Source organism: Acanthaster planci, linkage group LG14 (genome assembly GCF_054643075.1).
Source record: "Acanthaster planci isolate LZ-2023a linkage group LG14, COTS_SCS, whole genome shotgun sequence".
In the NCBI taxonomy this organism is placed as follows: domain Eukaryota; kingdom Metazoa; phylum Echinodermata; class Asteroidea; order Valvatida; family Acanthasteridae; genus Acanthaster; species Acanthaster planci.
The window spans coordinates 12349271-12373388 of NC_141790.1; the positions used below are offsets into that span (position 1 = coordinate 12349271).

Sequence of the window (24118 nt, forward strand, 5' to 3'; positions counted from 1 at the left end):
CGTACAGATAATTTATTTCAAACTTCTGGACCAAGTTTCGAATTCAAAGAAGCTTTTTCTGGCCAGTTTCTTGATTTCCGAAATGGGAATTCGTAGAATCCACAAATTTTGATGCAAATAAAAAGTCCATGTTGAAATTTTGATTCGGTTCAAATCCCGTTCACTTGTAACTTTTTTTCAAGAGAGGGCGCGCTAAAAGCACTTTGAACTAAAGTAGTCTCGTCGAGTCCCGCGGGCCGGACAGCGGAAGTACATGTAGGCAAAGTACAGGCGGATTCGCTCTGCATGCAGCGCATTCGCAGGGCGTGAGACAGGATTTTGCTGCATGTAAGGCCTGGATGAATCACGTACGAGGTCTAGGTCATATTTACATGTAGTTATCTGTCATTTCAGTGCACTGTCTGGCAATTTTAGCAACATTCAAGTGTATAAATAATGTTTCAGCCATGTTCAGCTTGGTAACTGAAATGCGCGTACCGTATTTTTTTTTCGATAGGCCGGAGATGGACAATGTATGATTATGAAGGAGTGGAGCGCACGTCTGCCTAGAACAAAATGAAAAGGTAGGCTCAGGCCATAATGCCATAGATTTCGCTGTAAGCCTTCTCCAGATCCATGCATTTTAATTTAACAAATTTTTATTTACATTTTATTATTTGATACAAACATTTATATGGCCATGATAGGGTGCAAAGTTAACATTTAATCGTGAAATTGAAATAGGGCCTACTTTGTACTTCTATCATCAAGGCCTACATGTAGTTTCTATAATTTCTATTCTGATTGTAACAGATATCTCTATTTTGGAATTATTGTCAATTTTACATGCCGTATATTTAGTTACGAGGAAGCATGTTTATCATATGTTGTCTGGCACTGTCGGTATTTGTGTGTTCTGTTTAATTAGAGCCGAGGCTGTGTTATAGTTTTTTTTTTATAAATGTAGGCCTAGTTCAGGATTGTTCTGGACTTTTTCAAGTGGAAAATGAAGGATGTCTGAGGAATATCCCTGTCATAATTATTGCCAGTAAACAAATCCTTCAGATTTTCATAGATACTTTGCTCTTTCTTGAGCAGTGAGGAGACACCAGAGAGCCATGTAAAGGTGATGGGGGTGGAACTTGCACCCCTCCGCATCCCGTTTCACAGACGGCTAGAAACTCTGGCTGTCTTGCAGTGGGAACTGACATTCCTTCTCTTCGGAGTTGTTGTCATCGTGACGTCCATTTATCTCCTCTTCACTAAGTACTACCCTGTGGTTATTCTTGCATATCTCTGGGTATACTATGATCGCAAGACGCCTCGTAGAGGGGGGCGCCGATATGAATGGATCCGTCACTGGAGGGTGTGGGTTCATATGAGGAATTTCTTCCCAATTCATCTGATCAAGACGGCAGATCTGGATCCTGGAAAGAACCACCTGCTTGGCTTCCATCCTCACGGCATCATGAGCATGGGAGCGTTTGTCAACTTTGGCACAGAGGCTAATGGGTTTGCCAAGAAGTTTCCGGGGATTAAGCCATTTTTGTTGACCTTGAGTGGATGGTTTAGGTTACCCTTGGCAAGGGATTACATCATGATGGGAGGTAAGAATATTGATTGAAAATGTGAAGCATTCAAGTTTAATTTGTTTATTGGTAAAGGAAATACATGTAAGATGTTCTTTCTGTTAAACTTGTTCTGAGTGAGAAAGGAAGAATTCTTTTCTCAAGTAGAAATAGACATTAGGAAGGTATCATTTTAGTTCAGAGTATTTGAATTGATTTCCTGGTTTACAGGGTTTCATTAAAGTAAAGATCTTTAACTGTTTGGAAGACAATTGACATACAATTTCATTTCTTTTTACTCATATTATAGGAGGATGTGATGTAAGCAGGGAGAGTCTTGATTGGTTGCTAGGGCAATCTGGCCCTGGTAATGCTGTCGTCATTGTAGTGGGCGGAGCCACTGAGTCTTTGGAAGCTCAACCTCATAGACATTTGGTTTACCTGAACAAGAGGAAAGGCTTTGTTCGCAAGGCCCTTATACATGGGTAACTTCTGTTTTAATTTATTTTGCATTATTTGCAGTGGACTTGAACAACTATGAAGTTAAATCACGGAGTCAATTATGAGAATAGTGTGTGACAGGTGCTAACTGTGGCAAATCGTTTTTATGTCAAGGGCTAGCCTGGTGCCAGTGTACTCCTTTGGGGAAACAGATGTCTACGAGCAGGTTCCCAACCCGGAAGGTTCATTTCTGAGAAAACTACAGACTTTTCTGACCAAAGCTCTTGGAGTTGCGCCCCCAGTCTTCCATGGTCGAGGGATCTTCAACTACACCATGGGTCTGTTGCCTTACCGGAAACCTATATATACCGTAGGTATGTAATTTGTGCTAAGCAGGCTCGTCATTGACTGGTCTTATCTAACTGACATACTTCATTGCTCGATGTCTGCTGGAGTGGACATCTTTTGGTTTTACAGCTAACTCATTTGCTAGTTATGCTTTCTGGCTTTGTCCAATAAAAAATCAGCTGCCTATCTATTGACCCAATCACCTACTTGTACCTGTATATGTACATATTACTCCATTCTGTCTGCATGGCTGTCTTTGTCTTCAGTATATTTTCTTTTGACCTTTTTCTCGAGTATTTTTTCGATCTCTCAGTTTCTCTGTGTCCATGATATACTGCCGTGATTCCCTGTTCTTTGTCTGTTTAACATTTACACACTAGCCATTAATAATCACTTTGGAATTGCCAACAGTATCCAAACACCCACCCCCAAGGAGGCCCTGATCTTTGGATCTTTTTGAAACGTGGAGTACCACACAATGGGCCTTATCTGACTCAGCTCAAAAGCTGAGATTACCAAGGTGGATGTTTGGCCTTTTTTTGTGGCTCTGCATGCCCATATGTGACCAGTAGAGGCTGAAAATGTTATAAATTTAATTACAAAATCTCTATTTCTGTATGGTTCTTTGCAGTCCTTCCAGTTAATACAGGAGCACCCTGTTTATATCGGAAGGGACTTGAATTAATTTGTTCTTGTTTGTTTAACTTGTATTTCAATTTCAGTGGGTAAGCCGATTCCCTTGGACAAGAATCCCAACCCAACACAGGAAGAGATTGACAAAGTACACGCTGAATACATTGAATCATTGGTGGCACTGTTTGATGAGCATAAAACCAAGTATGGCATTGAGGAAGAGGAGACCTTGAAAGTGATTTAGAGAATGAGACCAACCAACAGCCTGGGACATCCTGAGTTTGACCCATTGACACCATCAAGTTAGCCTGTGTCTAAAAGCTATTTTTGTGCCTCTCACAGGGCTATGCCTATGAGACCCATTGGCTAGAAGCTACACAGACTTCTCATAGATTTGTGTTCTTCTGTCAGCCATAGCCAGTTTATGTGGACATGACAGATTTCTTGTATTAATTTAAGCCTTTCTTCATAACAATTCGTTCAGCCTACTGAATTGGCTTTGCTATTGACCCAGTGTCATATTTTTTCAGTGGCAAAAAAACTTGGCACTACGCCGTGAAGTTGGATTAAAGTCAGCATGGTTGCATTTTGATGTCAGACTGAAGTCAGACCACTAGAATAGTGACATCATTTAAGTAGTACCCTTGACTACATCGTGCTGTGTTTTGATATGCCAAAGACATTAAGAATGGATAATGAAATGCAGTCAGAATTGAAATGTGTATATATTTTTCAAAGTTTGAAGTGTGAAATCACATAGTTACTGATTTAAGCAACATAAAATCTCAAGATCTATATCATGATGCATGAATTGATTTAAGATAATTGTGGAAGTGTATATTGGTTTACTGAAATATGCTAGATTGTTTATATGAATTTATCTTTAATGTGGTTGGAAACCAGAATAGAAATCGTCTGAGCTGAGGAAGATGCATAATTTGCTAAATATATGTTAACTGTTGTATTTTCTCATACATATCCTCATTGTTGAGACAAGTTTATGTTTATTTCAGATATCACTAAACATGCTGTTATATTTACAACTGTCCTCTAATGAATAAACAACCTGTTGTTTGAAAATGCCAGTTTCAAATTTAATTTGATAAAATGCATGAGACATGTACTTGATACTGCTAATGCAGTCTGATTTCTATTTATTTTCTGACATCGATGCACTTTTTACAAGCGTCGTGATCGACTTTTTTTCTAGGGTAGGCTGAAATATACAGGCCAAATGTGCTCTGCAGTTATTTGAAATTATTGTATTGTACCTTGATCTTCCCACATATGTACTTAAATTTCCCTTTACTATCTCAAAACTATCAGCACATTGTGAAGTAAGTCAATGCAGTATCTGATTTTCTTTTTAGTTTGAACTTAAATATGCTGGATTATATTTTCGGCTATACTTTCAGTAGGTTCACTAACATCCAGGTTTAAGAAGTGACTTTTCTTGGCAGTAATTTCACACGTTGTCATGTATTGTTTGTGGTGTACATGTATGCTTTGTAGAGAGTGTTCTAGTGCAACCAGCGTAGGTTCAGGTCTTCAGGGTATACTTGTTTATAGTGTAGGCTTATCAGTAAAGATTATTTTAGTGCCGTCAATACAAGTTCAGAGTATAATAGTTGTCTCTGTTTCGTCGTACCGCCATTATTTCAGGTTATGGGTGATTATCCACTTTGGTTGATGTACACCGCTAGCTTGCCAGTTAATATTGTCGAAAAAATGATGCAGCTTGATTTAACGTTCGTAGAGTGTTGATTGTGCTAAAAATTGAGGACGGAGTAAATCAAAGCCAGAAAGAGAAGTATAATTTGTTGTCATGCATTTCAACAAAACTGTACCTGTCCCTGACGCAGTACCTGTTGTTTCATGGTGCCTCTGACTTGTAATTCATAGCTGTCCCGTGGCGTAATTACGTGCCAAAAGGGAGGGGGTGGGGAATTTTCGGGGGATGACTTACTAGGCAATGGAAATTCGAAAAGTGGACGGAAGGGGATGCTGACACCATATGGCACTGTATGGCGGGCATGCTCATCTGTGATACGCATTACATTACTGCACTGTAAAAAAGGTGGGTCAGCTTTTGGGTTGATATTTTACCCAATGTTGGTGTAAATATCAACTTCCCAACCTTGGGCAAATTCTTCCCAGTCGTTGGTCAATGTTTGACCAACAGTGATGAAAATTAACCAACAACGTGGCAACTTTACCCACGGTTGGGCAAATAAATGCCCAACACGGTTTGACCACCCTTTTTTACAATGTGCAGAATCTTTCGACAGAATGGCATATTTATGGCTTTTCCATTCTCCCTTTTTGAGTGCTGTTGAATACATTCTGGTTGTTTCGTGGGAAGTCTGGAAAATTCTTCACATTCTACATTAATTTTTATCAGGCCGAAAAAGTGGGAGGATGATTCAAAAGCCCATGCCCCGGTGAGCGTGAACTCACAAGTAAATTGTTAGAAATTAGTTTTCGTATTTGGGAGCGAATTTTAAAAGAAAAAAAAAGAACTTCCATTGGAGCTTTGTAGTGGGTGAGTAAAATCGATGTTTGAAAGAGAATACTGAGCGTCTGATAACATTTCATTTATAATGAACTTTGAAGTAAAAATATTGCTCCAGCAAGGCACTCGAGGCTAAATGTCAAAGTGCGCCAAGTTTGGGGCGACGCCACGGGTATATTAAAGCAGATTGAATATTAACATTTTTTTGTCTGGATTCAGGGCCAAAATAGGATTTAATTAGATGTAGATAAATGACGTATTAGATATAGGTCATGTTTTTGAGCTATCTTATCTGCTCGTGCACTGTCTGCCAGCAACATAGGAGTGTTAGTATTCTATTTGAACGACTGAAGTGCCCATGAAACGACACAGTTGTAGTAAACGGAGAGGAGCGCTCGTCAGAACAACATGAAAAGGTAGGGCCTAGGCATAGTTTTAGCTGTGTACCTACTGAAGTTCATAGGCTTAATCAGTACATGCACATATTTGCTTTTTTCATTCAGCCAATTTTAATTCATATTGAATTATTTGATGCAAATTTTTAATTACCAGGAAATTCGCATGATTACAATCTTTTGTCAGGCATTATCAGCATTTGAATATCCTTTATTGGAAGTCATTAAGTGGCTTTAATATTATGTGCCTGTAGACGGGAAAATGGAGGAATTTTTCCAACTGAATTTAGGCCTATTGCAAGTAAACTAATCCATCCAAATTTGCAAATTTTCATGGATACGTTGTTCTTTCTTGAACAGCGAGGAGACATCAGAGAGCCATGTGAAGGTGATGGGGGTGGAACTTGCTCCCATCCGCATCCCATTTCACAGACGTCTAGAAACTCTGGCTGTCTTGCAGTGGGAACTGACATTCCTTCTCTCATTAATCATCGTCATCGTGACGTCCATTTACCTCCTCTTCACTAAGTACTACCCTCTGGTTATTCTTGCATATCTGTGGGCCTACTATGATCGCAAAACGCCTCGTAGAGGGGGGCGCCGATGTGAATGGATCCGTCACTGGAGGGTGTGGGTTCATATGAGGAATTTCTTCCCGGTTCACCTGATCAAGACGGCAGATTTGGATCCTGGAAAGAACCACCTGCTTGGCTTCCATCCTCACGGCATCATGAGCATGGGAGCATTTGTCAACTTTTGCACGGAGGCTAATGAGTTTGCCAAGAAGTTTCCGGGAATTAAGCCATTTTTGTTAACCCTGAGTGGATGGTTTAGGTTTCCCTTGGCAAGGGATTACATCATGATGGCAGGTATTTATATTAATGACAATGCTTAGCATACAAGTTTAACAGGTAAACCAAATAATTAAATGAAGTTGTTTCCGTCAGAATAACTCGGCAAGGGAAGAATTATATTCTCAAGTAGAAATAGAAATTTATTTTTTGGAGGGGATCTTTTTATTGAAAAATATGTAGGACTTGGATCCCCTTTTTCGCCGTTTTTTAAGTAGAAATCTTGAAATATTTGGAAACAGTTTACAATTTCAATTCTTTTTTTACTGATAACTATTCTAGGAGTATGTGATGTAAGCAGGGAGAGTCTTGATTGGTTGCTAGGGCAATCTGGCCCTGGTAACGCTGTCGTCATCGTAGTGGGTGGAGTCAAGGAGGTTTTGGAAGCTCAGCCTCATAGACACGTGATTTACTTAAGCAAGCGGAAAGGCTTTGTTCGCAAAGCCCTTAAACATGGGTAACTTCTGGTTTTATTTACTTTGCATTATTTGCAGCTGAATTGAACGACTATATATAACGTTTACCTACTGTATTAATTTTGAAAATAGTGTGTGACACATGCTAACTGTGGCAAATCATAAAATTATGTTCAGGGCAAGCCTGGTACCAGTGTACTCCTTTGGTGAAACAAATGTCTACGAGCAGATTCCTAACCCGGAAGGTTCATTTCTGAGAAAACTACAGGCTCTGCTGACCAAAGTTGTAGGTATTCCTCCTTCACTTTTCCATGGTCGAGGGATCTTCAACTACAACTTGGGTTTCTTACCTTACCGGCAACCCATATTTACTGTGGGTAAGTGATCTGTAGCTATTAACAGGCTTAGTGGGCAGTTTCCCCATGGCTTGTCATATTTTTCTAAATGATGCGCGATGTCTTCTGGAGCAGACATCCATTGATCTCACAGTTGACTCATTTGAGGCAAAGAGCCATTTGTTTGTTTGCTAATCCGCCTTCCTATATGTACCTGTAAAGCTCCATTCTGTCTTTTCATCCTTGTGTTTTCTTTTGCATCCTTGAATTTCTGTGTACCCGCAAACCTATTTCTCATGTCTCTTCCACCATGCACTTTGAAGCTTCAAATCTTAAGTAACTGACAAAAAATATTACAAATTCTAAAATCTTTGCACGTTATTTTCCCTATCCAAGGGCTCCGGAAGCGCGCCACCAGGGGTCAATTTTCAGGCTCTATAGGGGACGCGAATTAATTTGTTCGTATTTTTTGACTTTCATTTCATTTTTAGTGGGTAAGCCCATTCCCTTGGACAAGAATCCCAACCCAACACAGGAAGAGATTGACAAAGTACACGCTGAATACATTGCATCATTGGTGGCACTGTTTGATGAGCATAAGACCAAGTATGGCATTGAGGAAGAGGAGACATTGAAAGTGATTTAGAGAATGAGACCAACCAACAGCCTGGGACATCATGAGTTTGACCCATTGACCCCACCAAGTTAGCCTGTGTCTAAAAGTAATGGCTGCGACCGGAATTAATTAACACATAACGAGATCCACTGGCTTGTGGCTGCACAAACTTCCCATTGATTTGTGTTCAACTGACAGCCACGGTTAGGTGTTCTGGACATGACTTAAAAAAACACACAAACAACAAAATTTTTTGTATTAATTAAATCCCTTTTTATAACAATTTTTTAAGTTGACCTTTTGATTTTTCTAAAGTCCCAATGTCTGCACATTTACTTAATGGCAATGGTTAACGTCATCTGGTCAGTGTATATTTGCTTGCATCTTGACGTCAGAACATACATAGTTGGACCACCATGATAGTGAGAACATTTCAGCGCTTTGCCCTTGACCAAGTGTTTTCATATGTCACAGATATTAAGAATTAATTTATAAGCAAAATGACACACAGTCACAAGTGAAATGTGTACATACGTTTCAAAGATTGAAATGTGAAATCTTTTTCAAGTGTTACATATCAGAACAATGTAAATTCTCAAAGGTCTTTATCATTGTGCATGAGCTACTTAATTGAGGTAATAAATTACCAAATTGTATATTGGTTTACTGAAATAAGATGAAAATACATGTAAAGAGACATTGTCTAAGCTGAAGAGGATGCACAGTTTGCTGAAAAGTTTTAACTTTTATAGTTTGTGCATATCCTTATATTGAGGCAAGCTTATGTCTATTTTGCTGATATCACCAAACATGCTGCTATACTGCTCTCTAATTAATACAACTGCGTTTTTCGAAAATGCCAGTTTCAAATTAAAGTTAATAACATACATGATATTTGATTCTGCTCATGCAATCTGTTATCGATTCCTGTTTAATTTTTGTCATTGATTTATATTTTGCAAGTGTTTTATAATAATTCTAAAATAATTGTAAATCTATTGATCTTATAAGATCACTACTTAATTTCTATTTTACTGTCTGATAATCACAGTTTGTTTGTAATTAGTGAGGTAGGTTAATGCAAAATCTGATAAGGCTTTCATTTAAGTTTGAACAGGACTGTAGTGTCTACTACTTTCAGTAAAGTGTACTACAGATATGAGAAATCAAAGCATAGTATACTTGAAAAAGTCCAGTTTTCAGAGAAAAACTTTTTCCTTGCAAAAATTAATTCCACGCTTTCATGTTTTGTTTGCATGGTATGTCTCGTGTAGCTTGGTTTAGCTCTGCTAGCATAAGTTCGGGGTATAAACTAATCCAGTTAGACGCCATAGTGAAGTGGCACCGCACTCACACGCACATTCTGCAGCTTGACGCGCACGTGCATTTGGCAATCACGACACCCTGTTGGTCGAAGCGGCATGTAACGCGCGCGTACCACCTGTCCACGAGCGTTGTGCGGCCGCAGTAATGGCTTCTAATTCTGGTGGTCGAATTTACTACAGGCCCTATTTGTTTCTGTTTCTTTGTGCTGTTTACTTACACTGCTAGCTTGCCTGTTAAAACTTTAAAATTGTATGCAGCATGAATTGAATGAATGAATTGGTGGATGCAATAAACTAAAGCCAAAAAGAAAGGTTTAGCTTGTTTAGCTTGTTGTTTGAAAAAAGGACCTGTCCCTGACAAGGAACCTGGTGCGGCACGTACGTGTTCATCGAGTCCTTCATTTGTAAATCCTAGCTGTCCTAATAATTAGCATGACTTTTTCAAACAACAAATGCCACAAAAAAATATCTAGAATTTCCGGTTCCGCCCTAAAACGCGACACTAAAACGATTACCGTAATGTGCAAACCTGTGAATGTAGGCAAGAACACACTTACTCCATACACAGTACATCGCCCACGTGTTTTTGTGCTTCTTTGAAAAACTGGATTTGAGTAAGTTTAGAATTGCACTTTGAATTCGGCATGTTGCACTGAACCACGCCCCCACCTTGTGTAGGCCTACGCATGATAGGCTCGTGAACAGCACGAATTTGATCCTGTCTCTCAACAGTTGACCTCACGTTTCGCCAGGATTAGAGTACAAAGATCATGCATTGACGAGGGAATGTCAGTAATACGGTAAGTCGAGTTAGATATGAGGGTATGTATGCACATAAACCAAAACCATAGTCGCACATAATAAATCCAGGCCTGGTGCTCTCATTAGAAATCTTGTTGTTTGCATGGCATGAAAGACTAGTCTGGGGCTTTTCTTAGTTAACTGCGATTGCAAGGTTTTAGATGTATGGAGACAAGGCTCTGACCAGCTCATCAGCTGTGCAGACGAAATCGGATCATCGATTTCGGTAAGTCAGAGAAATGTTCAAAATTGCTCTTTAGAAGAGCTTCACTGCTCTATATTTAAATGAAATCCAATTGTATGTTGTACATCTGTAGATTTTAGAAAACACTTGCACGATAATAAGCTAGGAAAGCGGCACCTGGACATAACAGTTGGGGTATGTTTGAGACCGTGACCCCACCAACTTGATCGACATGGATTGACGTCCAGCAGAGAGAAGGGGAAATTTGCAACCATTGAGTCCATCAACTAAATTAAGTTTCACTCTTGCAAGAATTTGACATTCTTGAGATATTTCTGTGACATTTTTGTAGAGAGAGTAGAACCATCAACTGATCAAGATGGCATTGAAGCTAGCCCCCCTCAACATCCCACTGCATCGTCGTTTGGAAACCTTAGCTGTCATCCAGTGGTGGTTCTCATTCCTCTTTCTCGGTTTGACCTCATCTCTTATTTTTGGTTACCTCTTCTTCTTCACGTCATACTACTGGGTCACTCTCTTAGCAATCTGCTGGATTATTTACGATCGTAAGACCCCTAGACGTGGTGGTCGCCGTAGTGACTGGCTACGTAGATGGAGGATGTGGGTTTATATGAAGAACTTTTTCCCTATCGAGCTCATCAAGATGGGAGAACTTGATCCAAGTAAGAACTATCTGCTGGGGTTTCACCCTCATGGTATCATGGGCCTTGGGGCTTTTGTGAATTTCTGCACAGAAGCTACAGGTTTCAGCGAGACTTTTCCAAGTATTACTCCCTATCTTCTGACGTTAACCGGCTGGTTCAATTTCCCACTGACAAGAGATTACTTGATGATGTCAGGTATGTGTTATTTGTTAAGATGTTGAACGTGATGTAGGTTTGGATGAATTAGGGAATATTTTATGTACTATCCGTCACGCATTATTGACGAAATGGAGGCCGCTATGATTGTTTCTATGAGAAGCAAAACATGCGCACAAGAGAACATGAAAGTGGCACATGAGTCATGAGTACAGAATTTTTTCCGTTAAGATCGCTGAGGTTGGTTTTGTCACAATGTAGAAATTTGACATATCTGTAATCATTGGTAACATTTTTTCTGCCCGATGATGTACATTCTAGATGACAAAATAAATGTATGTTATTATATTATTGTGCCAAAAATTCAATTATTCTAGAATAAACAAGTTATGGGTTTTGTTGCATTTCTGGATTACATCTGAAATTCTTTTTACTTAAATTACAGTTTGCCCATTTACTTCTTTAGGCCTTTGTGAAGTCAGCAAAGAAAGCATAGATTACATTCTTGGCAAGTCTGGAACTGGTAATGCTGTTGTCATTATTGTGGGTGGGGCAACAGAATCTCTGGAGGCACATCCACATAACCATGTTGTCTTCTTAGCCAAAAGAAAGGGATTTATCAAAAAGGCAGTGGAACATGGGTAAGGAAAATAAACGATCACTTCACTGAAACATATGAAATAGTAAATTCGATGTGAAAAATTGTTCATTTCTGAAACTGGTTTTAGCTAAGTGAGGTTTTCCATTGCTCCATGCTTAAACAAAGGAGTGCTAAGTCATTAAAGTCACTATAAAAGCTTAAGCATTATTTGAACTTTCATTAGGGCATGTCTGGTTCCCGTCTACTCCTTTGGAGAGACAGACATCTTTGAGCAAGTTGCCAATCCAGAAGGATCACTCCTAAGAAAGATTCAGACTCGTCTGACCAAGACAATTGGATTTGCTCCTCCAGTGTTTCATGGTCGAGGCATCTTTAATTACAGCATTGGACTTCTTCCCTTCCGGAGGCCTATACACACTGTTGGTAAGCGAGAACAAATATGTCTTTTTTCATTGAAAAATTTCCAGTGTTGAAACAAAGTCCTGTAAACTGAACATCTTGGAATTTATTTTTACCTGAAAGGAAAATCACTTTAGTGTATTAATTTATGTTTTCCCTTTTTTGTGGTTTATTGTAGTTGGGAAGCCAATTGCTGTGGAAAAATCACCAGTCCCAACACAAGAAGAGATTGACCAAGTTCATCAGAAGTACATCGATGCACTGAGAGAACTATTTGAAGAAAACAAAACCAAATATGGTGTAGAGTCTCACGAAAAATTGATTATCATTTAAAGAAATTCAGTTTGGAGACTTCAAATGCAAGAAAAAGTGATCCATATTAGGATTAAGTTTATGTCATTGTCTAGTATTGTAAATCTCGGGACTTTCTCTTCAGAATAAGAAGGGGATTGAGGAATGTGTTTTTACCAAGAATTACTTTTAAAAAAACAAGTTAATTCTCACCAGTTTAGGCTTAGGAGCCAGGTTGAGAAACTTGTTAAAATCAGAGTATGATGTACATAGATTTAAACAGTATTTAGTTTGACAAAAGAGTATTTTCTAAGTCAGGTAAGGAATTACTGTACTTTAATACCGACTTGCACTTTCATAGAATTCCCCGAGTGTTTTAATTACAAATAATGCAAAACTTAATTTTAACATATGCTGTCATGCGTTTGGCTAAACTGCAGCATTCCAGTTGTACGTAAAGGCTTACCAACAAGTTAAGAATGTGTTTAAATTATTTAAAAAAATTACAATTAGCTATGCAAATGATATTTTTATACTTCATATTGTTTAGCAAATGAACAAAGATAAAGCCGATTGGACAAAGTAAACTGTATCAGATTTCCAAGATGATCGTGAAGATTTCTTGTAGAAGTTAACGTGCAACATCTGAGTCTGCAATAATGAGTCTTTTGCAATGTGTTCTTGGCTATATTTGTGTACATGTAGTAATTTCTTAAAGTGTGCAATCAATTTTTACGCTTCGAACTTAGGAAAAGCCTAGTCAAGTTCATCGTAAGTTCTGATCTCGAAAGATTGGATCGCTAGAGTACCAAGAAACAATTACAGAGAGTTTATAAAGGTAGTTGTAACATTTATTTGCCCGTGTAGGATCAAGATAGTAAGAAGAAAATGTTTGGCAGAGTCGGAGACATTCGCATGAAAATTAAAAGGTTTTCATCTCGTAAGTTAAAAAAGACAATAAATAGAACTGTGAAAAAGTTATATTTATTGGAGCATTGCTTTCACTCAGAGTTTACATGAAAGTGTCGATGCTTTTGCTTTTGGAAGATACTTCCTGTGGACGTCTGACAAATTCAGGAACTTTGTCATTTCATCATGAGAAAATGTTGCGGGAAAAACACATTCTTTGCGACCTTGTAAGCTGCACGACTAGTTTGAAACTTGTCTGTAGTTGACACGCCGGCAACGATTATCTATTATCGGTTGGTTTGTGGGACCCTCGGACTTCTTACTCGCTTAACCCACCCATTATATACCAATGCTGGTATTACGAAACGTGAGGCATCCTTGGTGAAACAGATATCCAGTCTGTGCTGGGCTGGTTGTGATTCTTGCTTCAAATTAAACCTATAAATCTGTTAACCAAACATTTTATCAGATTGAAATGACGGTGGTGCATATCAAATATTATAGGCCTAGTTCATGTAACACTGGATTAGTTTCATTTTAACGTCGGACGTCATGGAGGTGAAAACTGAATTGACAATAGTGGCCCTCGATGGGATCATATGGTAGGGCCAACTCGTGAAAACAAACGTATCTTTAAAGTAGCAAAGAGAGGTGAAATGGCAAGGTAAATATTACTTTTGATAAATGCTCAAAATAAATTAATTATCCCGAACAATGAAATGTTTGCGATAACACAGTAACGCTCGAGGAAATGGTCACCTCACAATCTTTGAAATGGGAAGGCTTTGCGACAGATATTTGGATTTTAATTCATACATAAAAGTATTTTGTTGGTTTTAGTTTTGAAAGGCATTATACTTGATTGGTGTTTCGAGTTGATAGATATTAAAGGACATACTTTTGACAGTTTAACATGAGAGCTTTACAGCAGTAGGGTAAACATGTTGGCCACTTGTTAGTATCGGTTACAGCATCAGAATGCCAAAGCAATATGTTTGTTAAAGTTGTTGAACATCAAAGAGTCGTTGCAATAGAAATTTCTTGTCCTTTTGAATTCATTGTTTGCCAGTGTTTACAGTTCGACTTTGAAGGGGTTACAGCTAGCACCTCTCAACATACCTCTAAAGAGGCGTCTCCAGACTCTGGGTGTGATTTACTACTGGGCATCTTTCATCTTGATGGGTTTGATACCCATCTTACTGGGCGTGTATCTCATTTTTACAGACTTTTATTGGATAACCATCTTGGGCGTGGCTTGGTCCTACTATGATCGTAAGACCCCTCGTAAAGGAGGCAGGCGTCTGCCCTGGTTACGAGTCAGATACATGCCTCAGTGGGCCTGCATCCGAGATTATTTCCCAATATCACTCATCAAAACAGCCGACCTCGATCCCAACCATAATTATCTCTTTGCTGTTCATCCACACGGCATCATGAGCATTGGAGCTGTCATAAACTTCGGGAGTGAGGTGACGGGATTTAGTGAAAAGTTTCCCGGGATTACTCCGTCGTTGCTTACTCTGCAAGGCTGGTTTAAAATCCCGCTTGCGAGAGATTATCTCATGATGGGAGGTACGTCAAGTAGTCTTATTTTGTACCGCTTCTGTTTTTTTTTGGGGGGGGGTGGTGGTAAAGAGTAGACATTGCGCACTTCCAGTTCGTGAATCACATTGTTTTACAGTGGCTCTGAAAGTTTTCGGGAAAAAAATCTTCCCAAATGTTTCTTAGAAATAAATCTCTAATCACTGACACCTTAAAATAAAATCGCTAAATCATATTGAAGTAAAAGTGTAACATTTGCAATTGCAGGGCTGTGTCCAGTGAGTAAGGAGAGCATTGATTGGTTGCTAGGGCACTCTGGTCCCGGTAGATCGGTAGCCATTGTAGTGGGTGGGGCTTCCGAATCTCTGGAGTCCCACCCAAATCATCACGTGGTCTATCTCCAAAAACGGAAAGGGTTCATCAAGAGAGCCATTGAGAACGGGTAAGTGAATGGATGTCATTTTGCAGTTTTTTTAGACTGTTGCTTGCAACTCTATATCGTCGTTATGTAACATTTTTCATTGTTACATTCTGTCGCCTGTTTCCGTGGCGTTCTTTCCCATCAGTGTTGTTTGCTGTAATTTATTGGAGTTCGTTTTGCTGTCTTCATTTCTCCCCAGTGCCCATCTGGTTCCATGTTACTCTTTTGGTGAGGCAGACATCTTTAAACAGTTTCCCAACCCACCAGGTTCTTTCCTTCGTGCTATCCAGAATCGTCTGTCTAAACTCATGGGTTTTGCTCCACCAGTATTCCACGGCCGGGGAATATTCAACTATTCCTTCGGTCTACTGCCCTTTCGACGACCAATTTCAACAGTGGGTGAGTTGAGAAGTGATAAAATTTGAATTTGCAAACCATTATTTATTTGTTATCTTATTGTAACGTGTGGTACCCACGAAACAAACTCCAAACGCATATATATATATCTCTAATTCATTTTTTTCGTTTCCTTGTAGTTGGAAAGGCACTTCCCGTGGAAAAAATTGTGAACCCTAGCAACGAAGAAATCGATAAGGTTCACTGGGAATACATGAATGAATTGAGGGCGCTTTTTGATGAACACAAGACAAAGTATGGCATTTCGACAGACGAAAAATTGATCTTTGTTTGAAGATGGAAAACTGTTATTGTTGACTATAGTGTTGGGCGCATTATCTAGTAGGACTATATGGTGACTGATGTCAAGAAGTCAGGCGCAGATCCACAGGGGGTCGGGTTGTCAACTCCCCCCCCCACGGGCTTCAGACTGCCTGGGTCTGAAGATTGTAAACCTCCTAAAAGCATAAAACCTTGCAGTGTCTTATTTGTGTTTGGTTGAGGAGAAAACAGAGAATGCATGGCTTCAGCAGTAGCAACAAATACAGTAACCCCCCTAAAAAAATGTCGAGCCCCCCAAAAGAACTGATGATCGTTCTGTTACATGATTAACTATACCCTTTACATGTATGTAAATATAGCGACAACGAATCACGAATAAAGTGACTCAAAGCTGATGGGATTTCAAGCTATTCATGGTGACAGACGACTAAGATGGAAAGCTTGCGGTAAGCACCATGCAATATCTCTTTTTGAGTCTGTGTGGTTCTGATAAGAACCGGAGAGGCTCAACTGACGACGGACAGAGCACACTGTCCGAAACGTTGAGCCTCTCCGGTCCTTATCATAACCACACAGACTCAAAAAGAGATATTGCATGGTGCTTACCGCAAGCTTTCCATCTTAGTGAATCAAAGCTGTTGCCTGGCTGCTTCGGCAATGGTTTTAAACCGTTGTTCCTTCCCGATGATGCTTTTATTTACTTCGTTTTTCTTTTTTTATGTTTACTGAACTTGCCACGACATGTGACACATTTGTAGCTTAGAAATAAGAAGGTTGGTCATTTTAAACTTAAATAAGCTGTCTTCCTTTCTGTAAGAGATGTTATCTTTATAATTATCGTGAGATGTATTACCGATTCTTGGTGACAAACTTAACTAAACTTTATGTCTGGTTTTGGGGTCACGTGAACGCTTCTATAAAAAGTAATGAGATAGTAATGTGTACATTATATTATGTCTGCGCTAACATTGTGTTAGTTATCATTGTATGTTCTGTCTGACCTTAAGCAATACATTGAACAACATAATTCTAAATATTGTCACTAATGACGATATTGCATGCTTCAGCTTCGTTCTGTACGTGACATGAATGATCCAATGATTGTATCGCCCAATGACCGCGTCCATTGAGTATACGCACGGATGCCGACTAACCCGCCTTAGTCTCCTTCAAAACACTATACCCCCGCCCGTGTTCGTCTAACGGAATCTCAGGCTAGAAGGCGAGAAAAATGAAATGAATTTGATGTCAAAGCGCTATGATAATATTATTATCGTGTCACACTTTGAACAGTGATTGCCGATTATTTTGCAATGTAAATTCTGCAGGCGGAAGTTGATACGTAACAGCCGTAGGGGTACATCTAATAAATCTACACCAACCTGTCGTTTGTATACAAATGAGCAGGCTTGCGCAGTGGCCCAGGCACTTGGAAATTGTCACTGTTTACTTGAACTGAACAATGGAAAACAGTCGTCGGGGCAAGACTGCAGTCCGATTTATGTCGAAATTTTGTGGTCAACAGTGTTTTCGCGATCTTTGACTTGGAAGATTTTATCTTTGTTATTCGGTTATGAACAGCTGTAGCCGTGTGTGGCAGTTTGTTTTCGACGCACGTACAGAATGTATTATGCCAGAGGCTCTACACGCATCCGTCCGTTTTTGAATTTCGCAAACTCGCCTTTTTTTGTGCAACTCACTTCAAGATAAGAAGTTTCAGGTTGGCCTACACTTGTAATGAGTTTTAAAATCGGAATTTTCAAACTGTGAAACTCAAATGCTACGCCTTAGCCCACTAAATAGTCATTAAAGTAAAGCGTAACTCAGGTCGAGTCGACAGAAATTTGGTCGTAAAATTCCGATCAGTTTTAAAACATAAAGAAAGCTTACGACGAGGAAAGCCTTCAATTTCTGCTGGTCTGACTGCACGTTGTTGGGTGAGTAGCTTCAAGTACTTTGGGATACATGCAGGAGAAGATGGTTTACTTTTTCGAGGGAATCCATTGCCAATTTAATACAAATTATTTTCACTCAAAAATTCTTCTGAATACATACCGTGTTTGGAGAAAGGGTAATACTTAGGGTATTTAGAAATACGTTTTAATGGCGATTATGCATATTACGCAAGTTTCCCACTTCAATGAATTATGAAACTGCTTCCGATTTTTTGAATATTTCAATTATATACTTTTTGTGGCAAAGACTTAGGTGTTCATATTTGTTTTATTTACACTTTTTCAGAGGTGTTTTTGATTTCCCATTAGAGTACAACCAACCAATAAATCCTGGTTATCAGTATTGCGTGTGCATCTTGGTCAGCATAAAAATTATCTTGTTTATTGATTCAGTGGTCCATTTCTTAATCTGTTTCGGCGATCAGTTTCACGATGTTATCTCCCGTCACATGTTTGTCGCGTGAAAAACTACAGGGATGCCCGTTGGTCTTGTTCAACTAACACTATAACCTAACACTGGCATACTTTTCAAAACGACAGAATCTTTCCTGCATCATTTCCAGGTTTTTGCTCAGAAAACAATTCTTGAAAACTCCGTTACCATGGATACGGCTCTAATGGTGGAGTACTCCAAGGAGATGAAGAAGCTGCGCTCTCGAGTTGACTTGGCATCGACTACCTTCCAAGTCAACTTCTTGGAATCCTGGACTCGTCTCTTAGAAGCCCTCTCCTGTCTCCACTACATTACCACCTTCATCTTTGTCGGCCACGTCAGCCTCGCTATCCTTATTTACCTCCTCTTCACCGACCTGTACTGGATTTCTCTGATCTACTTTACCTGGCTAGCATATGACTGGAATACACCGTGCCGTGGGGCCAGGAGATGGATGTGGGTACGTCAATGGAAGATCTGGAAACGAGGGAGGGATTACTTCCCCGTTAACCTGGTCAAGACCGCTGAGCTCGATCCTTCCAAGAACTATCTCTTGGGATACCATCCTCACGGAGTCTTGGTGTTTGGAGGTTTCTTTAACTTCGCTACTGATGCGACTGGGTTGAGCACTGTGTTTCCCGGGATGAAGGTGTTTCTGATGACGTTGCACCAGATGTTTAAGATGCCAATCTTCAGGGATTATTTTATGCTCTCAGGTAAAACATGTCTACCGTATTTTACGAAGTAGGATACTTTAATGGCCGATAAAAGTTTTGACAATTTCTGTTGTCTTTTGAACTCTGACCTGATTTCGTGGCAGATCTATTGTGTATACAGCTTTTGCGGGAGCACTTAAGGCGCTTAATTATCATTGTCATTTTTTTATCCACATTCAATCATGAATATACAGGTTCGGTGAGTGTTCGAAAGGACAGCATAGAGTGGGTTCTCAGCCAGAACGGCGTTGGTAATGTTAGCGTAGTAGTCGTTGGGGGCGCTCCAGAAGCTCTGGACGCGCATCCAGGAATGCATCGTCTTAGCATCAAAGCCAGGAAAGGATTCGTCAAGTTAGCTCTAGTGCATGGGTAATTGACACAAACAATAAGCAAAGTTTAAATAAAATCCTTCATGAAACAGACATCAGTGTTGTAAATGACCTAGAAACAGTGCATTTTGTCGTTGTAATATTTACAGATAGCAATATTTTTGTGAGAAATGTTTTGGGGGCTAGACTAAACGTTCAGGATTGCAATGGAACTTTTTATTGGAGAAAGACCCAGAACACTATCAACATGAAGTTTGAGAAGTAACACTCCATTGAATGATTCTCTTGTATTGACAGAGCTGATTTAGTCCCAGCGTACACCTTCGGCGAAAACAACGCTTATGACCAAGTTGACAATGCTCCCGGTACGAGGTTGAGACGCTTTCAGAATATTATGACCAAGATCTGTGGCTTCAGCCCGCCGCTCTTCTACGGACGAGGTTTCTCCCTGTTGCCATACAGAACACCAATAACAACAATTGGTAAGAAAGCCGGATAAACATTGGCGAAAATGCTGCTAAATCCTTTTTCTTTAACTCACCTCGTCCCAACGTTGCGTTTATTTAACAAATGGCTCATTTTTGTGTCGCTTCAGTTCTTTTCATGAGTCTAAAAAACACCTCTTGTCTTATTGTTAACTATTTTCTCGATCTACAACTCTAACTTTAACTAACTTTTAATAAAATTTTTCTTGTAGTTGGGCGGCCAATCGCAGTGAAGCAAACTCCTAACCCAACACGTGACCAGGTGGAAAGCATGCACGCCCTCTACATAAAAGAACTGACTGAACTTTTTGAGACCCATAAGAGCAAATATGGTGTGTTGCCAGATCAACACTTAGAAATCGTCTGAAGTTAATGAATATTGTGGCTTTGTCAAGAGCCAATAAGTCAGGTTTCGTCATAATTCACCTGTGAATTAACCCGAAGTAAACCTCTTTGAACAAAAGGTGAAGCCTTCAACAAGGAACTGTCTGAAGTATGATCAGATATTGTGCTTGTTGTTTTCAACACGAATACGCGCACAGCAATTTGGGGCTTTAAGATACATGCGTTCACCGCGATATGCGTTTAATAACCACAAGTAGCAAATGTGAGGACCAAGATGGCGATAGACAAGCGCCCCTCTTCTGAAAATGAACGCGTTGCAAAAATGAATCAAATGTATTTTGTTTGGGAGAACTTATTTCTCCTTAACTTACAGCTAACAGCAAGTCTCATCTTGCTGATAGGTTATCTCATTCACGGTCGATACGTGGATTTACGGCTCATACTTGGGCAAAGTTAGCGTTAGAACTGCAAAAATTTATGAGTAATGTACATGTATGGCCGACAGGCGTATTCCTGACCACCAGAATCGTTCGTACAAAGTGTGAGGTTAGCACTGGATTCGATACACAGGTTGTGCTTTGTGCTGACCCCTTTGACGATTATAATTATCGCGGGTACATCAACAAATGTCAAAGTGCACCTAACTGTCAACAACTTCGTCAACAACTTGGCCAAGATCAGTTTCTGTCGCTATATTTAGCATCGAAGACATCTGTAGCCCCGGAGTATAAACTCCAACGGGTCATTTGGTTTAGGTGGGGTGTACAGAATTGACTTGAAAATATTTGAAGTTGTGTTGACGATAATTAGGTTTATCTTTACAAAGGGCCGAGTTTCGTGCGTGGATTTTAAAATCACGTCTGCGTTGGTTGTAGAGTAACCTTATTTTCCATTGTAAATATTACACTCGGTGTAGGCATTGGAAGGAAATTCAATATCAGTCGAAATTAGGAAAATAGCTTCAATTTTACCACTTATAGAGAAAAGGTACTTTACACCGTATTAGGCCTATATCTCGTTTCAACATTCCGTGAATTGTGAAGACGCACATTTTGTACAATATGATGCGAGTGTAGTTGTTCTCGAAAATAAATTTTCTAGATACATGATTGTGTTTAATGGTCAACAGTTTCGAGTGTGATTTTATCAAGAGACAAATTTCCCGAATTAATGCCGATGATGGCTTGCAAAGGTGTGTACATTGCCCTTACATGTACATGCAAAAGCCATTAAGACGGTACGTCGGGTCATAGCAGGTAAAGAGAACGGCACAAAAGGAGAAAAATGCCAGGGAATTGCCTCAAAAAACATTAAACCCCGGGGAAAGGGTGCCACTCCGATGAAAGTCTTGTATTAAACTTCATTATCAATTTACATGAGAATACACGTATTTACATTAAATGTATGGTAATACTCAAAACTCAAAGAAATTTTACCAGACTGTTTGACTTCATTATTTGAATTGAACAAAACTTTACTGGTGAAACTGTTTGCTTGATGTATTCACACAAATGTATATACAATTTGAATGTTTACCTTTAGACATACTAGTACATGTAATTGTTTTTTCTAGACATTTAATCTCTATGGCTAAGACAAATACGTGTACAATGTAACAATGACTGGTATTTTGTGTAGTTTTAATGAACGCACTGAATAAACACCTTTATTTATCAGGAACCAGTGGTAAATTCATCACAGTGATTACTTGGCCACAAAAAAGTAACAGTCTTCACTATTATGCAATGAACAATAACACTGCCCAAAATAATTGCACTGATGTGCTAAACTGGGTTCTCAATTCTCTGCTGTTTACAATCTGCCGCACGAAGTGACAACTTCAACTTTTAGGTATCAAGGAAACAATCCCTGATCATTCATCAAATTTTCTTTAAGCTTGGAGGGCTTGAGTGACTCCTTCAAATTCATGGCCAGATAATGACATTCTCCAGCTTTTTATAGCTAATGTCTTGGTAACACAAAATAAAAATGACTGGTAATGGAGATGACTGAATGTGACTTCATGACAAAAATCATCTCTTCTCCTCTGTCAGAATTTGACAGCTTCCATCATCATGATCTTACTCTCAATGATGTCTTTTAGCCAACGTTCTCTGAAGCGAGACAGACCCGGTTTGTGAACTAGCTGATTGGTCTCAAAGACATAGTAGACTTCCACTGGATAATGCTGACAATACAGAGAAAACACCAGAAAAATTAGTGCAAAACAAATATAACATAAAAGAATTGGGTAGAAAAAATGTCCCAAATGCTGCTACCACATAGTAGGGCTTGACACTCTGATTTAGCAAAATTTTCTCAAAGGTTGAGCCTATTTTTAATGTTCCCTGAGGTACTATGACTTACACCAAGACCTCACTGACAAATAAAGGCACAAAATGACAGTTATCCCATTAAAGACTACACCGAGTTAGTAAAACCCACATGTTGTAGTCCATGTAACGTACACGTACTTCAATTCTGTACAATTCTGTAAGCCCTAAAGATGTGATTTTGGGAGAGGTTACTTTCTTACCCCAGGTTTAATCTTGGAGACCTCAATGGTAAAGTAGACACACGCTGTTGCCCTAGGGATGGGTTTCCGCCTAGTGGGGATGCTCCATCGAACCTGGTAACGATACTTTTTACTGTATTTGTCATCTTCTTCTCTTAAGAAGTCAATGCAGTACAGCCAGCTATCCTGATATTCCCATGTCTGTAGGGGAAAAATGTTTTCTATTGGAATTGGTCGCTCTTCGTTAAATAGATAAATTTATTTCATTTCAACATGTTCAAGGGCAAAGTCAATTTGTTACAAGATTTCAAGTAAACTAGACATGACATTACCAATTACCAACCTTGACAAATGCATCAATCTTTGCCTCCCCTTTTTCAACTGTAAATTCATCAATAGTCATCCATTCAATGTTCTGTATTTCATGATCCTCAATCTCACGGAATAGTAAACTGTCATAATCCTTGAGGGATGAAACTGGACGGCCCAAGTCAGACTCGTCACCACTGTGTAGATCTGATATGACACGCTTGATGGAATTATCAATTACTAAATCCACTAAGTTGTGAGCCTGTCGTTCTAAACCAGAGAATTCCGTCATACTGATGAGTTAGCCGATGCATGTGAGATATTTCTGTAAAGGAAAACAAAATAAAACAACCAGATATCATCCACTAAAGTTAGACATTTTTAGGCCCTTACTAAGGCCTTAGGCCTAGCTTATATCACATGAAAAACAGGATCTTAGCTCCTTGCACTGAAACGAGTGGCAATTCTGAAAAGTTCAGATGTAGAGCCTACTATGTTGTTTTACCACATGGGTTTACGTCATGTTTACTACGACATACGACTAAGTCTAGGGCAGACCAAGGCCTGCTGGTAAAGGGCCCTTGCCCCCCCCCGGCCATGACATGTAATTGGCGTACATGATGACCGTGACATAGGCCTACTATACCATAAATGCAAAATTACGAGTTATAAATCTGTCCCACTAAGAGTGGTAAACCGTAAATGAGTTGCATGAAAAACTGGATATCATTTGTGTTTCATCTTACTTAAGTTACCTAACATTATTAAGCCCGAACTTCAACACTGGCTCACATCTTCGTGAGACACAAACCTCCAAGCCCAGTTCGTAGCTCCCAGTTCCGTGAAATTGTTGATGGTTGCTGTTGACAACAGTGCGCATGTCACTACTGCGCTGACGTTGCGGAGTAGCCAATGAAGGGGCTTGTTCTAAAAGCATTTCCAAATGTGAATACTACACGTAATTT

The 24118-nt window shown here is 39.4% G+C and overlaps 6 protein-coding genes across 11 annotated transcripts; 5 read left to right on the forward strand and 1 right to left on the reverse strand.

The window, feature by feature from the left end:
* The first annotated feature begins 210 nt into the window (after positions 1-210).
* On the forward strand, positions 211-4785 carry LOC110983609 (2-acylglycerol O-acyltransferase 2-A-like). Of its 3 annotated transcripts, none has more exons than XM_022242976.2 (6): positions 211-327; positions 497-563; positions 1078-1586; positions 1858-2032; positions 2163-2362; positions 3059-4785. In XM_022242976.2, the coding sequence occupies exons 2-6, from the start codon at positions 556-558 to the stop codon at positions 3211-3213; spliced, it is 1047 nt and encodes a 348-aa protein (XP_022098668.1). In that variant the 5' UTR covers positions 211-327; positions 497-555; the 3' UTR covers positions 3214-4785. The 3 variants fall into 3 exon arrangements, with proteins under 3 accessions (XP_022098668.1, XP_022098670.1, XP_022098669.1); XM_022242978.2 differs by having other exon boundaries at positions 228-354; XM_022242977.2 differs by having other exon boundaries at positions 228-347.
* A 960-nt stretch (positions 4786-5745) lies between these two features.
* Positions 5746-9730, forward strand: LOC110983608 (2-acylglycerol O-acyltransferase 2-A-like). The gene is made up of 5 exons (XM_022242975.2): positions 5746-5897; positions 6237-6745; positions 7010-7184; positions 7321-7520; positions 7970-9730. Exons 1-5 carry the CDS (start codon positions 5890-5892, stop codon positions 8122-8124), a joined length of 1047 nt encoding a protein of 348 aa, XP_022098667.1. The 5' UTR covers positions 5746-5889; the 3' UTR covers positions 8125-9730.
* A 134-nt stretch (positions 9731-9864) lies between these two features.
* Positions 9865-13497, forward strand: LOC110983640 (2-acylglycerol O-acyltransferase 1-like). Of its 2 annotated transcripts, none has more exons than XM_087146017.1 (5): positions 9865-10219; positions 10757-11264; positions 11692-11866; positions 12050-12249; positions 12404-13497. In XM_087146017.1, the coding sequence occupies exons 2-5, from the start codon at positions 10784-10786 to the stop codon at positions 12556-12558; spliced, it is 1011 nt and encodes a 336-aa protein (XP_087002143.1). In that variant the 5' UTR covers positions 9865-10219; positions 10757-10783; the 3' UTR covers positions 12559-13497. The 2 variants fall into 2 exon arrangements, with proteins under 2 accessions (XP_087002143.1, XP_022098754.1); XM_022243062.2 differs by lacking the exon at positions 9865-10219 and adding an exon at positions 10229-10446.
* Positions 13498-13643: 146 nt separating this feature from the next.
* Positions 13644-17118, forward strand: LOC110983579 (2-acylglycerol O-acyltransferase 2-A-like). Its single transcript, XM_087146015.1, has 5 exons — positions 13644-14089; positions 14495-14997; positions 15235-15409; positions 15588-15787; positions 15925-17118. Exons 1-5 carry the CDS (start codon positions 14025-14027, stop codon positions 16077-16079), a joined length of 1098 nt encoding a protein of 365 aa, XP_087002141.1. The 5' UTR covers positions 13644-14024; the 3' UTR covers positions 16080-17118.
* A 488-nt stretch (positions 17119-17606) lies between these two features.
* LOC110983573 (2-acylglycerol O-acyltransferase 2-like) lies at positions 17607-22009 on the forward strand. Its single transcript, XM_022242922.2, has 5 exons — positions 17607-18003; positions 18585-19170; positions 19365-19539; positions 19797-19981; positions 20197-22009. Exons 2-5 carry the CDS (start codon positions 18624-18626, stop codon positions 20349-20351), a joined length of 1062 nt encoding a protein of 353 aa, XP_022098614.1. The 5' UTR covers positions 17607-18003; positions 18585-18623; the 3' UTR covers positions 20352-22009.
* Positions 21779-24110, reverse strand: akap14 (A-kinase anchoring protein 14). 3 transcript variants are annotated; one of them, XM_022242925.2, is made up of 4 exons: positions 23965-24110; positions 23188-23478; positions 22866-23045; positions 21779-22517 (listed from the first exon to the last, which is right to left on the reverse strand). In XM_022242925.2, exons 2-4 carry the CDS (start codon positions 23443-23445, stop codon positions 22380-22382), a joined length of 576 nt encoding a protein of 191 aa, XP_022098617.1. In that variant the 5' UTR covers positions 23446-23478; positions 23965-24110; the 3' UTR covers positions 21779-22379. The 3 variants fall into 3 exon arrangements, with proteins under 3 accessions (XP_022098617.1, XP_022098615.1, XP_022098618.1); XM_022242923.2 differs by having other exon boundaries at positions 23909-24051; XM_022242926.2 differs by having other exon boundaries at positions 23946-24010.
* Between the last annotated feature and the right edge of the window lie 8 nt (positions 24111-24118).